This window comes from Balearica regulorum, chromosome 6 (assembly GCF_011004875.1).
Source record: "Balearica regulorum gibbericeps isolate bBalReg1 chromosome 6, bBalReg1.pri, whole genome shotgun sequence".
In the NCBI taxonomy this organism is placed as follows: domain Eukaryota; kingdom Metazoa; phylum Chordata; class Aves; order Gruiformes; family Gruidae; genus Balearica; species Balearica regulorum.
In genome coordinates, this window is record NC_046189.1 from 32219335 (window position 1) to 32236684 (window position 17350).

The 17350-nt window shown below is 52.0% G+C and overlaps 1 protein-coding gene across 9 annotated transcripts in view; it reads right to left on the minus strand.

The window, feature by feature from the left end:
* The window catches only part of HEG1 (heart development protein with EGF like domains 1), a 56646-nt gene extending 40112 nt beyond the window's left edge, over positions 1–16534 (minus strand). For 4 of the 9 annotated variants that reach the window (XR_012836169.1, XM_075757098.1, XM_075757102.1 and 1 more), the window contains exon 1: positions 16096–16534. Coding sequence is in view for 7 of the 9 variants with exons in the window: in XM_075757098.1 (XP_075613213.1) it covers positions 16096–16279 (184 nt within the window). In the remaining 2 variants the exon portion in view is untranslated. The remainder of the gene's footprint in view (positions 1–16095) is intronic. The other 5 variants (XM_075757101.1, XM_075757100.1, XM_075757104.1 and 2 more) reach the window with 2 other exon arrangements.
* Positions 16535–17350: the final 816 nt, after the last annotated feature.

Genomic DNA, 17350 nt, shown 5'->3' on the forward strand with positions numbered 1-17350 from the left:
AAATGACCCTCCGCGGGAGCGGATGGACCAGATGCAAACTTCTTCCAAAAAAATACGTGCAGGACCATCTGGCCTCCCCTGATGCATTAAAGGCTTAAAGGAGAGCAGCCCTTTAGCTCAGGTACCGATTTGTCACTAACAATTTCGTCACATCCTAAGCTGCCAACTGCTTTCTGTGGCTTAACTCCACGCGACCGCAGCCGTCAAGAGAAATATTTGACTTCCAGCGCAAACCCCTCCTGCCACCCGCCAGACCGGTGTTTTCCTTCCCAGTTAAAACTAGCAGTGATGCTCACCAGACAGGTCGAGGCTCGGAGTTACTTTTTCTTCGCAAGCATAACAAGTCTGCAGCTTGCTGGGAGCTGGGTTATAACGTGGCCAGGACAAACAGATCAAGTTCCAGCTGATTTCTCGAGGCTTTAGGTTTGCCCCTGGCAGCCCAGCTGGATGTCTACCTTGTGAGACTCCTGAAAAATCCCTTTTGGACCAGCAATTTTCTGTCTCCATCCCTGAGTGCAGCACGGGCATTGCCCTGGACACGAGGCGGCTGCTGCTGCAGCAACGTCATGGTGATGCTCAAGACTCAACCACGGGACAGCACAACACCAAAAAGCACAAGACTGCAAGTTTTTAGCAGCGGCTGTGATTGCTCACGGACATTTTAGGGCAGGGAGTGAGGAGGGATGTATCCTGCTAACGCCAGAGGAGCAGGATCCCCACAGACAGCATTTGGCAGGAGCATCGCAGCCAGCCAAGGCGCACCATGACCTATCCCAGTCCTGCTGCTTTCCTGCAGAAAGGATTTTTTTCCTCTCAAAGGGCAGAAAAATACTCCCTTGACCAAGGAACGCAGATTTAATCTGTGTTTGCACACAAGGAAAGCCAAGAGCGGTTGCTTAGCTGCCCAGAGCAGCCCTTCACCCCAGAGCAGTCCCTCCTCACGGTGAGGGAGGGTGGCGATTCCCTGGGGACCGTTCCCGGTATGGCCACCCATGCAGCGGCTCTTTTGCCAGGGCTACGGCCACCCCGGGAGCATCCCATGCTGAGCCGAGCGTGCGTGAAGCTAAAGCAGGCTCCTCCCGAGGACAGGCAGCTATAATTATAAAGCCCACATCTGTTAAGGTTGCATAATCTTAACATCATCTGAGGCTCGCAGAGGGAAAAAAAATAAAACTCATCTCAACTTAGAAAACTCCTTGCCTGCTATAGGAAAAGGTTAGGAAGAAAGGCAGGCTGCGAGGGAGGAGAAGCGGGAAGCGAAGCCGGGGCTGTCGGCCCCGCAGCGGGTGGCACGGGTGGCTGCCGGTCCCCGCCGGGGCCGGGCTCTGTGCTGTGTTTTGAACGGCTGCTGCGGATGTCGGGATCATGGGCGGAGGCCGGTTAGAAGCCAAGTGAGTTTGTGCGAACAAAAGCTACAGCCCTAAATCTGGACTGTCCAGGGCTCTCTGGGATTTTCAATTTCCTTCCTTGTTCTTGCCCTGAAAGAAGCATTTTGAGGCGGGGGGGTGCAAAGGGGGGGGCTGAAATGGAGCTTAAAAAAAATTTTTGTACTCAAGAGGGGTCAGCGGAGCGTAAACACACTGATAATATTGCTTGGGGAAGGTCCCTCGTGTGCGCTAAGCACGGGAAGAATGCAAGAGGTTTTTAACCACATGCGGTCAACCCTTTTTTGCTAATTTGATATTACTAAAAGGAATTACTCAGGCTGGATGAAGAAAGGTGGGAAGAGAGGGTGGGTGGGGAAGAGAAGAGGTGCAGGAAAGCCCTGCCAGCGCTTCCCCTCCTGCTGCGGGGGTTGGTTTGGATGGGGTAACCTATGGACACATCCCCTGGCCGTGCCTTGCCCTGGTCCTCATGCTCCTCGCCCCCTCCCCACCAGGTTCCAGGCAGAGCAGGACAGAAATTTGCAGGACTTTTTAAATAATTTTAACTGTAATGTAAAGGATTTATCCAACCACCAAAGGTGACTGGAGCTTTAGTATGTCAGCTTGAAAAAAGGTGATGGGGGCTTGATGCCAGCAGCAGACCGTGCAGGCTCTGACAAGGTCCAGGTGGTTAATGCCTACTGAGCCCCTACGGGTGATGGGTCTCCACGGGGCAAGGGACATCGGCATCGTCCTCAGCCCTTCCTACACCAGGCCACGGCGCTTTGGTTGCAGTGCTGCTCTATGAGACAAAACCACACTCCACTTCCACACCACTTCCCCTCTGGGACCTGTAAAACCACGGAGGATGCTAAAGGCCATTTTTGCTTCCTACCCTTTTTTTCATGATCCCAGAGCCTGATGCTCAGAGATGCCATAACAAAAAAAACCCCAAAACAAACCAAAAAAAGATGCAATTATTGCTCTTAAGAGCAGTACCCTAAAGCAGAGAAACAAGTACTCCAAACCATTTAGCGTTTCCAAAAGCATGGGGTGCATGCATACGGCCTGCCTGCAACCAAGGATAAAACCTGCACATACAGGGACAGGATATTGTCCTGCTTATCCAGTGGTTTCCAGCCTCTTAATTTTGGCATCCTAAACATTTCCCTGGGGAGGTGCAGGCTCCCAGATCACCAGCTCAAGCCTGTGAAACCCTGAGCTTCTTACTCATCTTTCCAGGACAGTTTGGGTTCAATCCACAGATCCCTGGGACCACATGGACCCACGCTGCCTGAAAACCACCACCCCAGGGCTCAGAGCAGCGCCATAAACCTCTTTTCATGAGCTTTTGTTTTTAAATAGCTTTTGGCAACTGAATTAAAAAAAGAGTCCTGTTTTATTGTCAAGTCTTTGGAAAACATGTTAAAATACAAGTTCACTTCCAACAGGGATAAGCTGTCTCATGACTGCCCATTCTCCTAAAAAACCCATAATCATGCCAAAACCCCAGTAAAATCCCAGTCCAGCCAGCCAGCAAAGAGGGGACCGAGCCTGAGGCTCCACAGGGCTCTGGGACCAGTGTCCTTTCTCCCTTTGCTGCGCAGAAAGTCCAAATTAGCTGTATTTGCTTGCCTGTCGGCTCGTGTATTTTCTACCTCAGAAGCATTCCCCCCCGCCATGGCGATGTCTCCCGGTGTTAATGTGGGAAAAGCCCCTGCAGCCCCAGGGGGTGGAAGGCAGCTCTGCCCCAGCACCAGCTGATGGGGCCCAGGAGCACTTACCAAAGGGATTTCTTTCTCACTGTTTTCATTAAACATTAATAAAAATAAGCCAAAAAATATCTCCCAAACGGCACAGCTCTCTGAGCACTCGCACCTCCTCTCTGTCCCCTCTCCCGCCGCCCCGCGATGCTGAAATGTCTCCAAACCACCCTGCCTGCACCGCGGATCCCAAATGCTCAATCCCAGCACCACCTAACTCATTTCTAAAACCCTCCAGGCTTTTCCATAACATCCTGCAGAAACGTTACAGAAAATATCACCCACACAGCGCTTCTCCTTCCTTTTTCCAGGGTTTTTAATGTCCCCTGGAAGCTTTGCTCGGCGGGAAGGCAGCAGCACCCTCGCCGGCACTCGCGAGGGCAGAGCAAAAGCCGTGCAGGGACGCAGCCCGGTGTCACTTTAACTTCTGCTCCCATCCGAGGGCAGTGCGCTGGAGACTGTCAGACGGCTTGGGGAGGAAGTCTCCTGGCAGGCCTCCACCAAAGTGGAGTTGCTAGGTCACTGGAACAATAAAAAGGCAAGAAAAAACATCCTGGCTGCAAAAAAGAAAGGGGGGGTTGGGGGGGGGAGGAGGAAAAAAAGCCACGGCAGTGTGTACAGTGTTGGTTAAGTGGAAAGAAACAGAGCTGGAGAGAGCAGGATGATGCCGCTGCTGACTTTTGTAAGCACGTGACAATTTCTAACACGGACCTTTCTCCAGAGGTCTCACACAAATAGTTTCAGAAATCTGAAATTTGTCTGCAAGGTTTGCAATTGGTAAAAGAAATCTCACGTGGGCAACCTGGAGGGTGTCCCTGCCGGTGTCAAGGGGGTGGAACTAGAAGATCTTCGAGGTCCCTTCCAACCCAAACCATTCTATGATTCTACGATTTCCAGGGAAGCTATCCCATTGCTGCTACGGACAAATTAATCACCCTTTGCATGTTAACCAGGGCATCACAATCCATTGTATGACTTTCTTGCACCATCGCATGCCCCCAGCAGCTGCCCACATTCATTTAAACTGGCAATATAAGAAAAATGCCTCCAAGCAGGGCTGTATTTCAGCGATAAGGGGGTGAGCAGCCCCACAAGGTGCAGAGCACTGCGCAGCGCTGGGGCCCAGGCTCCTCCGTATGGAAAGGTGCTAGCAGCTTAGAAGCTGCAGGATAAAATTTTGCTTTCTGAAAAGTTTGATTTCAAAGCCAGAAGGGAGCATTAGCTCATTCTGTCTGACCTCATGTAGAACCAGAGTCATTCCATGTAGCTTATTTACTCCCAGTATAAGCTCAGTGACTTGTATTTGACTTAAACGGATCTTGCAGGGGAAAAAAAAACCCAAACTATTGTTATTTGTGGTTATTTGTGCTTAAAACCACGGGAACTATGGGCTGAAGCACAGATTTTTCTGCACAAAAGCTCAACGCACATCAAAAAGCGATGCCCGGCAGTGTGAAGCATACATGCAGCAGGAGCCATCTGCCCAGGAACCAGTAACTCCGTCCCTTTGCAGACCCAGGAGAAAACAAGGCGGTATTTTCATGTCAGAGACTGAAATAAAACCACAGGTCTCTGCTCCAAAGTGGTCTGAGCCCAGGAGCTGCTTCCCACAGCAATGGGGGACAATAAATACTGGGAAGGTGGAGGAGGCACTAGGAAAAGGGGTGTTGCCATGCTGAGATGCCATGCCAGGAGCTGCCATGGGTCCCTGGGGTCTAAATGATGCTGCCCACCACTGCACGGTGGTCCAAGTGTCTTGACCAAAGCCTCGCTCCAGCAATGCACTTAAGAAGAGCTCCCTGGGGAACTATTCTCCGTGCTTAACGCTAAGCACACACCAAAGAGCTTTGCTGGCCGACAGCCACACCAGCGATGATGACCAACCTGGGGACTGAGCAACTTCTCAAGGATGTGGTGGGGACAAGAGGGATGAAGGGCCCTCTCGGATGCAGGAGGATCACAAGGCCACCAAGGGGTGGATGAAGTTTGGTGACTTACAGATACAAGGCTTGCTAGACTCTTCCCTCCATGTAGACTAGCAAAATCCAACCCCATCCCAGGGTAAAACTGATGGCAGCCCAAGCCTTACACCCAGCTCTTGCCTCCCAGCTGAAGGTGGGATGCAGGGCACGGTGTTGTGGCAGTGGCAACCATGGATGCTCTTGTGGCTCCTACTCTTCCAGCAAGGGACAGTGAGACTTGGGACGGGATGGAGAAAAAGCAAACAGGCAAAAAAATAAAGCAGCTCAAAGAGAAATTAATCCCCAGAAGAGATAAGGGCCCCCACCTCCCTTCCCCCATCTGCTGCAAAAGGATGATGATCTAAATCGCATTTCCTAGATGACACCGCACCGATCTGCTGCCGGAAGCGGCAGTGGCAGGGCTCAGGATGGCGCCGGACCTCCTTCTTGCAGGGGACAAGCCAGGTCCTTCCCTGCTGGCACTCGCTAGACAGTCACCACCGCCTCAGAGGAGCAGCGTGCCCTGGGGCGGCTGGAGCAGGCGTCCCTCCCGCTGTCCCCCACTGCTCTCCCACTGCCTCTGCAGTCACATGTTTCCTTTCTGAGAACCGGAGGGGAAGGGATTTACCATTTCCAGTGCCTTTCTGCACAGGTTTCGGAGAGGCTCAAAACAAAACACATTCATGTGGCTGCGTGCAGGTCTCTGCTCTGCAGCAGACAGCCCCACGACTGAGCCCCGTGGAAATGGGTGATGGAGAAAGGCAGGATTGGGCTGTGACCCTCCGAGCTGTCCCTGAGGACTCAGAGGGAGTCAGGGTCAGGTCACAGCCTACCTCGGTGCATACGGGCACTGTGTGCTGACCAAGGCAGTGCAGAGGATCAAGAGGCCAGAAATCTGCACCCAAACCCCGTCTTCCCACACGCTGACCCATGTCACCCAGCACAGAGCCGCTTCACACCAACTGCCTTGGCATGCTCTTGCCATCAAGTGACCATCAGCTTCAGTCTTAACCCAGCATGTGACACAGCTTACCCAGCACTGTAGGATCTCCAGGCATACCAGAAATTTGCAGGACAGGATTATGAGGATCTCCATCTGCATGGTATGGACCATTCTCAAGGCCACAAAATTGCTGGTACTCCCATTCCCCAGGTCAGAAGCCTCCTGGTCCTCATTTGGATTTCTTCACGCATTGTATTTGCTCCATGTCCCTCAGAAAAGATCGTCTTCACAATTATTCTGCACTCTCTGATCAAGTTTCCCTCCTAAGAAACATCCTTTCAAAGGGTTTTTATCTGCAGGGTTGGCTGCCAGTCTAATACTGCAGCCCCATTCTGCATTTGCTGAAAGAGCTGATAATGTCCTAAAAAGAATTAACATTTAGATGTTAGTCCTGTAACCAAATCTGAATCAAACAATGATGACTGTTCAAATGCCTAAAGCTACTCAGGGGTATTTTCCTTTGAGCTCTTCCAAGCTTGTACCAGGGGTAAGGAGCTTTCTAAAGATGCCTTTGTGAGCACCAGCTACTGAAACCTTCTCCTTGTCCCTCCAGACACAGATACAATTATGCCCAGCTCCGGCACAAAGATAAAGGCTGAATTACAAGAGCAGCATTATGCTCCACAATCAGGGTCCTTGATTCCAACTGACAAGGAAAGCAAATCATGCACAGTTGTTTTGCTGATGTCTCCACTCCTGGAAATTGATTCCCATCACAGGGGAAGAAATCAGTTCAATACACAGGGTTACCTTTTACGTTACCTCCCCAGATTGTTAAATTACCTTAACTTGTCAGTTCATAAGATCTTACAAGTTATGCAGGGTCAAACCTGGCCACCACTTGTACGGGATATCTTTCTTTGCAGAAGGTTTAACTACCAGCTGCTAGAGTTTCCCTGATAAGAAAGTGTTTTCTTACCTATAATGGCATGGATGTAGTGGGACAGCTATTCAGAGAAGCTGTGACACCTTTCTCTGGAGTGAATTTTTAAAAACGTGTTAGATAACCACCTTCTGGGGTGATCCTACAAGGGGAGATGTCTTGAGACCCCTTGGGAGATAGCTTGAGATCTCTTCCAGACCTGCCTTTTGCTTTTCTAGAGCAGTCAAAAACCAAACCCAAACCAAAAACTCCTCAAATATCCAAACTCCAACCTCCACCCCTCAACTTATGCACACTCCACCCCCCAAGACATGTCCTGCCACCCTGGGTGGGCTGCAGTACCCTGCTGCTAGACTGTCACAGAAAGTATCTTTCCAATAATATATTGAAGCCAAATCTTCAACTTAGTGTGATTCATCCCTGCTTCAGCAAAGTTCAACAGAGCGTGACGTTTCACGCTGGTCCTCAGGGCTTAAGAGATTTTCCACAAGAGGAAGGGTGTTAACACCAGCGTCCTAACAAGCGGTGACGTGGATAATTGTGCTCTATAGATCCAAATTCCTCTTGTCACTCCAGATGCAGAACTGCCTTTTAGCATGCTCTTCAGGAAAAAAAAGAGCCCTCCTTTGCTACTGGTCACCCAAAGGAGCCTGTCTGTCAGCCCAAAACTCCTGCATAGAGTTTCTTCCATCATCTGGAGATCCCTGAGGGAATCTGAGGGTGGTTCTGGTAGCAGAACTTACAATGATGTCCGCCTTGTTATAGAGGCAAGAGGTCAGGCTGATTCCTGTAATGGCCTTTTAAACCTCTACCATCACACCACACTGAAAAATGCTGAGAAAAACGCCCTAAATGAGTGTGTGCAACATGATGTCTGCTGGGAGATGCAGCCTAGGCTGCACCCCCGGGACAACCATTAACCCTGCCCAGTTAACCCTTCATCTATCAGACCATTGACGATTCCTCCTCAGTCCTTTCCCAGCTGATTTCATCCCAGAGCTAAATCAGCCCAGGGTTAAAAAGAAAAGGGTATTTTTTTTCCCCGAACTTCAGCTGCAAGATCCTCATTGCCATCTAACCACTGTGCAAAAGGTCCCTCATACATCTCCGTGTTTCCCTTGGTGAAAGAACTGCAAAGGTCACGCTGTTTCCCGGGGAAAGTGCTGACTTGGGAGTCCAAAACTGGCTGCTCACGCAGAAGGGCCAAGGGAAGGACCTGCAGCATCTGGTTGCATTGCGAGTGACACGGTCACTCTCAAACAGCTTAAATCGGCCAGACCACAGTCAGGATGCTGTGAAGGCAGTTTTAAAAGTCCTCCTAGCTTCACATCCTTGCAAAGAATGAAAAGGCAGATGGAGCTTGCTTCTCCCAGTGGAGAGTAGATCTGCCAAGGTCAAGGTGCTTGCACAAGGTATTTAGAGAGCTGGGCAGAAAACCACCCAATTGTCCTGCTGGATTGCCCAGCACCTCTTTGCACACCCTCTCTTTTTCTAGCAGAGCAGGACAATTAAGACGGTGGAGCTTCATTTGCACTTCTCCTGCAGACACACAGGCAGAGCCCTGCCAAGCAGGAGTGTCTGAAACAGCCCCTCTGTCTGCACTCAAAAGCCTCTGGAGATCAGCTTTGAACTAGCAGTATTTTTAAATACAGCCAGCCTGGACTCCTTGTGTGTCTCCTGGATTTGCTGCTCACGTTTTCGGGGGGGGAGGTTATCTACCACCTCAACAGCCAGAAGCTCTTTTTCTCCCGCTCTAAGCGATTCTCCTGTAACGACAACTCCAGGAGTTGGGGTTTTAAGGAAAGACAGCCAAACCTTAGGAGGCTCTCGACACAGATCCTGACTTTTGGCAGCAGCGCTCCCTCGCCCACAGCTGAGATGCTGACTGCAGCTCGGGAGATGCTTAAGTAACCAACTGCAAAACTATTTATCAAATGATTCAAAGTCAAGGGCACGGCGGATGCAGAAGCAGCTATAAACCTGCTCAACAGCCCTGCCTGCGCGGAGGACAGGCAACAGGGAATACCTTCATCCAAAGCCACGGGAGGGACTGGGGCAGCAGCACAGGAGCGGCGACAGCTTGTAGGATAAGCATCCTGCTTATAGGAAATAGGTTGGGGTTTGCATTTCAAGCACTTTTCAAAAGACTTCGGTTTGTTGATTTGTTTTTTTTTTATCTCACGCATTTTATACTGGTTTCTGAAGAGATGAAGCTCCTGAGAGTGCATGGTCTTGTCCTCCTGTCTGCCTCACCCAGTACCTTGAAGCAAATTAGCTCGGAAGGCTGAGACCTCCAGGACAGCAAGTTCATGAAGATGGGCACTTTACTCAAGAAGACTCCAGTGAGTTTCCGGCTTGGGGAGCTGCTGCACCCAGACCAAGGAGGGTCCCTGTGGTTCGGTTCATGCCCTGGCCGTGGGACACGTACACACTCAGCACCCATGGAGCCCAGAATAAACCAACCACGGCACATGATAACATCACCCACCCTGTACCGAGCAGAAGAGAGCAAACCACAGGTACTGCTCACGGAGTGACTTTATCACATATCTTTCTCTTGCATGGGTTTGCTCAAACAGTGACAGCTCTAAAAAAGAGACTCTTTCTCCCCGGGTTTTACACAAGCAGACCCCAGCACCCCAGTCAGTGGAAACCTTGCAGTAGTTTTACCTGCCTCCAGCTGATCCCTCCACTCACCCCGACTCTGCCTGCCCCTTCTCCAACCTCTTCAGGACCAGGGGTGACCATCACCCCATCCAGCACCCGATGGAGATAAAAAGCAAATTAACAGCAAAGAAGGGATGTGACCCAAGATCCTCAAATCTGCTTTATAAATCTCAGAGTATTCAGATCCTACAAGAGGTCCTCATTTTAGGCACGGACTGGTTCTTATTCCCTTTTCCCCCTGTTCTCTCCTGAGCACTTCAGTAGACTGGGTTTGACAGCAGCATTACTATAACACAAGCAACAGCTACACTAACAGCTTGGAGGAGCTGAAGTTTGCAGAGCTTTCTTTACTCGAGGGAACCGCATTTTTCTAAGATTATATTATTTCTTGGGCTGGTCGCTCAGTAATGCAACATCATTTCCCTTTTGGGTGGGAAAGTTCTCTCCTCATCCTCGGATGCGAATGATTTCAGCCTGAAAGGATGAATGCGAATTCTATGCATAATCAAAGAGCCGTAAGCGAACCATGACCCTTGCTGAAGCAGCAGGATGTTATGGTATAACACCTGGGCATTAAAAATATATAGTGATGGGTGTACACGCATCAGCTGTATGTATGCGGAAAAGGGTAAGAGGTAAGGGTGGTCAGAGGTGCCAAAACCATTTTCTCCTGATAGGCATCTACAGACTTCATTCTTTCACTGAGCCTGTGCCTGTAGCCCTCTTGCATCTGCTCTGGATGAATATCCCAGCAAATGAACCTCTAATATTTATGGAAACAGCAAATCACAATGCAAATGTTGCAAAACTGCTCCGAGAAATAAAAATTTGAATTTGTAATCAGGTCTACTGCCACTGAAAATTGGATTCTGCCTTTTATGCTCAGCCGTTCAGGAAAGAGAAAAAACATATCGTATGACCTACATCTTCAATCGAATGTAAATAACAGGGCCTGTGGTTGGGGTATTAAGGCCTCATGACGAGCTTGCTCACGAGCTACAGACTATGGATTTTGTACCGGACGTTATCAGGGAAATATTACAAATGACCAACCTTTCATTCACTTGGAGCACCTTCTGACCTTCTGGCTGGTCAAACTGCCCCGAAAGCTTCTTTACATGATCGCAACAGCAGAAAGACACCATAACAGGTGCCAGGATCTGGCCATGCCTCTTTCCAGAGGAGCTCTGTGCGTGTCCGAGTGGATCAGCCCGAGCGTGAGTGATGCCGTTAGTGTGCACAGAGACACCCCGACCCGCCAGACCCTCCTCACCTCCCATACCCGAGAAACTGTCTTGAAACTACGTGGGGAAGCAAAACCAGAATCCAGAGGGTTTACACTGTCTGTGATCCATCCAGCTCCAGATCACTCCCCCAGGGTATTTAGGAGGTTGCAGCCCTGAGCACCCCACACACAGCAGGGGCAGCCGGTTTGGGTGCAGCACGCCGTGCCCCCTCCTGCCTCCCTGCAGCAGCACAGACAGAGGCAGGAAGACAGCGTTTGGGGCACCCGGCTCAGCCATAGCTAAGCCCTACCACTCTGTACCAATACTTATTTTGGAAATGGTGCGTAGCTACCGTTGATGGGGAACCACAGACTTCGGTGGTGCTTAGTATCTACACCACAGCACAGAAACACTATTGCTACACTGACAGGTTTTATTGGCTTGATTAACATGTTAATTGAAATAGTTCCTTATTCTGTGCTTTTTTTTTTTATTAGCTTGGATGAATGCTCCATAAATAAAACTATCACGACCCGAGTGATGCTACAAAGGCCTCAGTCCGCTTCTGTCAAGCCGTAAGAACAGTGAGCAGGGCCAGCAGCAGCTCCCGCAGCAGCCGTGCACGGCCCCGCAGCCCAGGCTGGCTGGTGGCAGCACCCAAGCAGGCAGCCAGCACGCACCTACAGTCGGCCAGGCTTTGGTCTCCGCTTTCGCCCAAGGGATGGCTCACAGGACAGAGCAATCCCCTATTGCTCAGACAGCTCCCGAAAACCCTTTTGCAGGATGGCCTGAAACACTGCAGCTTTGAAGATGCGGCTTTACGTTTCAGACGCACAGGCACAGCTCCAGCCGCCGCGGTGCCTGTTCCCGTTTCCCATTGCAACCACACCAAGACCAACTGCCTTTCTAGCCTGGTACCTCTCTGTGCCTCACACCCCCTCTGCTAAATGAGCACAAGCCTCTGCCACCTCCTCGGGATGTGACAGTAATGGAGCAATTACCCTCCGCACCGCGCTCACCTGCCGTCACCTGCCCCCTGTAGACACATGGGACGGGGAGGATGGAGGCAGCACGCAGAACAGCTTGGGAGCTCAATCACAGAGGGTTTCTGACTGCCAGCCCAAAAACTGGGATCTGTAAGAGCAGGTGAAGGAAGCAACTTGTCCCAGAAACCCCACGCTCCTCTAAACTCATCAGTATCTGCAACTTTTGATACTGAAAACAATATTCCCTGAGGAAGGCACCCCTGCATCAGCAAGGCTGGCATCAGCCTCCACAGCTGAGACATGGCAGCAACCACCCGTCTTCCCAGCCACAAGAGAAAATTAAAGCAAATTAAATTATCCCTCTGAAGTGACGCTGGCTGCTGTGAACGCCTGCTGAACGGGTGCGAGCTGGCTCTGGCGGTTTGCTACCGGGAAATGAAACTTTGCGGAGAGCCCAGTAACAGGCTTTAGCGACAGCAGCTGTCCCCTTACCTGCTGTGCCCTGGTCACAGCTTAGCGCTCGCATTCGCTGTGTACGGAGGTGTAAATCAATATGCATCGCTATGTGCTCCCTGGCAGGTGGGTTACACAATTATCTCTCGGATCGTATTCATTTACCACTTAAATATCATGCAAAGTGCCTTTACAGACTGATGTAACCCAGCCAGTCAGTGCACGACACTTGTTACCTTCAGGGTCTCGGGATGGGGAATGGGCAGGGAAGCCAATCTCTTATCTCTCTCCTTTTCTGAAACTTTTTTTTCCTTCTCTTTTCTTTTTTGCTTTTAATTATGTACCCTGAAGGAGCAGAGCTAAATCCATACAGCTCCAGGGACTTCACGTTTGCAGCACACCAACCAAATCCGCTTACAGCTTACAGAGAGGAGCAGCAAAGATGCCCAAGAAAAGAAAACCCTGCAGCCTACGGGTCTTTCGATAGCAGTGCAGAGGCACGGGAGGCGATCCTTCCTTGTCCCCATGCCGCAGGGGGAGGAAGCATCCTTCCTGCACCACCAGCAGTCACCTGAAATCCTATCAAAGCTAAACAGCAGCATCTTACACCTCTCTGCACAGAGAGCTGGGCTTCTGCCCCCAGCAGCCACAAAATACGTACTGTGACATTTGAGGCAGGTTTGGAGGCAATACCATACTTGTGCGCAAACAGGCATCCTCATAATCTTCCTCCCTCACTCCTAAACTTGCTTCTTCTGCACACAGAAAGTTTCAGAGATAGAAAGTTTAAAAAAATACATAAATAAGTGAAGACTTCTGTGCCTCAGAGAGTTGGGAAGTTTCTCCTAGCAGCCAGCCTAAATCTCTGCTGCAAGCTAAGCTGATTCCTTCTCGGGTGATTTCACACCTCACTCCCAGGGCTCCCACCAGGGATGCTGCAAAGAAAGGTGGCAGCTGGCACCGGAGAGAGGGAGAAAGGACGGGAGGAAGGACACAGATGGCACAAAAGCAGATCAACTTCTCAGGGCGAGCCCACTGCCAGCAGCCCTGTGCTGCGCTGGCATCAGTGCGGGCCAGATGTAAAGGGAAAAGGGATGTTGTAGCTACAAACAGGGGGAGATCCCAGCCATAGTGACTTTGTCAGAGGCTTGGTGCCACCTCCGCTGCCCCCATGGTGTCACTGAAATTATTCCCATTTTACAGATGGGAAATCTGAAATAAGGAAGACAGAGCTTGGAACCAAATCCCCGCCCGACCCAGGCTGGCAGCTGATGGTGCCCCTCAGCTCGCCCAGCACCCATGCAAAACAGCTGCCAGGAGGAATTTCACAGAGGGGTTTGACGATGCTTTAATTCGTTCTCACCAGCTTGCTTCCTTCCTGCTTCACCTATTTTTTTTTCCTATGTTCCTCTCCCCGGATTCAGCCTGTACTTTAAACAACAAGCGAACACCATCTGTCCTCATTTCTTTACCAGACAAGCCCGTGGTGGGGTTGGCAGGGAGGGACAGCAGATGTGGTTCGAGGCGTAGGCAGGCCGGGAAAGGCAGCAAGGCTCCCCAGGGCAGCCCGGAGCCTGCCCCACTCCCTTGCTCCACACTTTGTGAGAGACTCAAAAGCCCCATTTCTTACACCCACTGCCTCACCATCTGCTTGCTAAGCCCTGCCTGAGAAAGGGCTTTCACTGCCTAACCTCAGACTCGTTTCAAATGGAGATGTAATCTTCATTTCAACGTAGCGCCAGGGTGATGGGTTCCCAAGAAATGCTCCCCCCCCGCCCTGCTTCAAGCAGGCGTTTTCAAAGATGAAAAACATCTCAGAGGGGTATAAGCAGCAGTGAGACAGAGAACAGGGATTTCTCAAGCGTCTACAGCTCAACCTGAGAGTGATTCAGGAGAGCCCACGAGCCCGCTCCCATAACACCAAACAATTCCCTTGACTGACAAGCATAGAGCTGTAGCTAACAGCAAGTGAATCGCAGCTGTCAGGACCCAGCGTAATTCATGATGCCGTTTGCTAGGGAGCGAGCTACTGCCGCGTTATTTATCATTCCTTCACGATGCATCCCCTGTTCCTTCTGGATGGGGCTGACATAATTCACGAGCACCTGTAGCTGCCGAGCACAGGCTACACGGAGCAAAGCCTCCGCTGCTGAGCTGGGCGGCCAGACGCTGGTAGCCAGACAAATGGCTTTTCCAGCACGTGGACAGATAGTTTGAGTTTTTCAGACGCCTAACAAAGGAAATGCATTCCTCTGCTGACTCTCAGGAGTCATCAAGGTCACAGGAAAAGATGCCAGATTGAAAGCTGAGATGAAATTAAATACTTTTTTCTGTCCACCAAGGAATTTGCGCAGCTCTCATCAAATAATAGGCAAGCACTTTGCTGGCAAGTTGCAGATTTTATCTTCACAAGGTTGGTAGCAGGTAAGACAAAGTTATTCTCTCCTGGTTTGGAAGGCAAACTGACACTTGGAGCGGCACAAAGAAGTGGCTGAGCTGGGAACAGACCCAAATCTCCTTCATTTCAGTGCAGTATCCTAGTCACCAGGCTGCTCTCACACAAACACTGTTAGTTAGGAACTTTCTAATCCATTGCAGGGTACATTCCAGTCGATATCCCCAACTATACATTTGGTCTAGTGTGGATACATCTCACAAAAGCACGCCTTGGGTTTGTGAAGAAAATTAAAATGTTATAAACATAGTTTTGTCACATCTTCTGAAATTGTATAGCTCTATGAAAGTAACCTTAACCCCAAGTACCAAAGCATGATATTCTCTCCACATCATAAATTAAAAGATGAAAATTGATGATCCAGCTCAGGCAGGCGATCAATCCTAAAACCTACTTAAAACCTACACAGGACTAATTTGACATATTGGATTTCCTCATACCACCTGCAGACACCCAGCACTTTCCAAACTCATCAAGAATTAGTCATCCTTAGAGCTATGCGTCTTCTTCAGCAAGTAAGTGAAACAATTTAGTGGGTGACACTTGAAATGAGCCCTGCTTGTTCTGGGAAAAATATGGTTTATCCTGTGCTGAAACCAAATTCAGTGTCATTTGTAAAGCCCCAAACTAGTCATTGCTCCTGATAACGACACTGCCGATGTGGCATGCAAGGAAAAATGTGACTTTATACGTGACTAATCCGACAGTCTGTAGGCGACGCAGAGAGAGAAAGAGGGTATTTATAGAGAGCTGATGACATCTGTCCCCACACCTGGATATGGGTCAGCACCTAAGATGAGGGCATGTCTGGAGATGAACGGTAGGTGACTCAGGTCCCAAAGACCACCCATGGGTGCCACTGATTTCCCACCTGGAAAACATTTTGGTGGGTGGATGCACTGGCTGTGCCCCTGGTACCCACAAAAGCCTTCCTCAAGTTCCCCTGTGAAGTTTTCACCTCTCGCTTTCGAGTCAGTCTACGCAACTACAACGTGTTTTCAGTTTCCCACCCACGATTCCCATCCCAAACCTTCACCCACGGAAGCGCTTGCCAGTACCACGATGGGCTGGGCAAGGTTAAAAAGAGAGAGGGATTTGGGGGGGGGGGGGGGGGGGGGGGTGTCGCACTTCACAGCGGATGCAGCTGTGGGTGATGCCGGGATGCTCAGCAACCCTCGGTCGCGGGTGCGGCGGAGAGTACGCGGGGTCCCACGACGCGCGGGGGACCCCGCGCGTCGTGGGACCCCGCGTACTCTCCGCCGCACCCGCGACCGCTGCCGGGACCAAATCCCATCCCCATCCCCATCAAACCCACGGCGGAGCGGGGCACTCACCCGGGCTGCCGGCGTGTCCCCCGGCGGGAGGCGAGCAGGGGTGGCTGAGACAGCTTCGGGACGGAGGAGGAGGAGGAGGAGGAGGAGGAAGACGCCGTGGGGAAGCGAGGGGCAGCGACCCGGCCGGCGGGACCAGTCCCAGCCCCAGCAGCAGCAGCAGCAGCAGGGTGCAAGCTGCCGGCATGGCGCTGGGGGTGGATGGGGAGGGGGGGGGGGTTGTTGAGGGGGGGGGGGTGGTTGTTCACATGCCCGCAGCGGGGCAATGAATAACCACGGAAATAGCGATTTTTAATTAATTCACTGTGCCCCCCCCCCCGGGGCGGCGCAGAGGGCGGCCGCCCCGGCTTTAAAAGTACGGGGTGCCCATAGCGGAGGGGATGGGGGGGGGGGGCGGCCAGCAGCGGCAGCAGGCTGCGGCCAAGTGCCGGCGCCCGAAAGTAAAAGGGCAGGCGGCGGAGGCTCCTCCTCGAGCCTGACATCACCCAGCCGCGGCTCGGCTCGGCTCGGCACGGCTCAGCACGGCCCCCCCGGCCCGGCCCGGCCCGGCCCCGAGCGGCCGCCTCCTCCCGCCCCGCGCAACCGTCGGGCCGCCCGCTCCCCCACCCGGCTGCGTGCAGCATTATTATCATTATCATAAATTTTAAAAATATTTTTACTTTTACTTTATTTTTTCCTGAAGCATCTCCCAGCCGCGCCGGGCGAGCAGGAAACCCCCTTGCCCACCGCCCCCAGCCGCAAGCCGCCGAGGAGATGCGCTGGTGCCGCAGCGTTATCGCTACCGCGCTTCAATGCGGACAGCGCGCAAGTCCCGCGACCCGCGCAGCGGCCCCCGGCGGGGTGCGGCGGCCCCGCTCCCGGTGCAGCCACCCCCCGTTCGCTCCCGGTACAGCCACCCCCCCGTTCTCTCCCGGTACAGCCACCCCCCGTTCGCTCCCGGTGCAGCCACCCCCCGTTCGCTCCCGGTGCAGCCACCCCCCGTTCGCTCCCGGTACAGCCACCCCCCCCGTTCTCTCCCGGTACAGCCACCCCCCGTTCGCTCCCGGTACAGCCACCCCCCATTCTCTCCCGGCAGTGCCGTTCCCCGCACATCGCCCCGCGGCACCAGCTGCCGCACGAAGGCGTTTCGCTACCAAGGGCAGCACTACCCCGTTTCGTTTTCCAGGCCCCACGCGCGATGGAGGTCAGGGGGAGCAGGCCAAAACAACCCGGCTGCAGTAAGGGCATCCCGCACGCCACCTCGCCCTGCCCTGCCAGC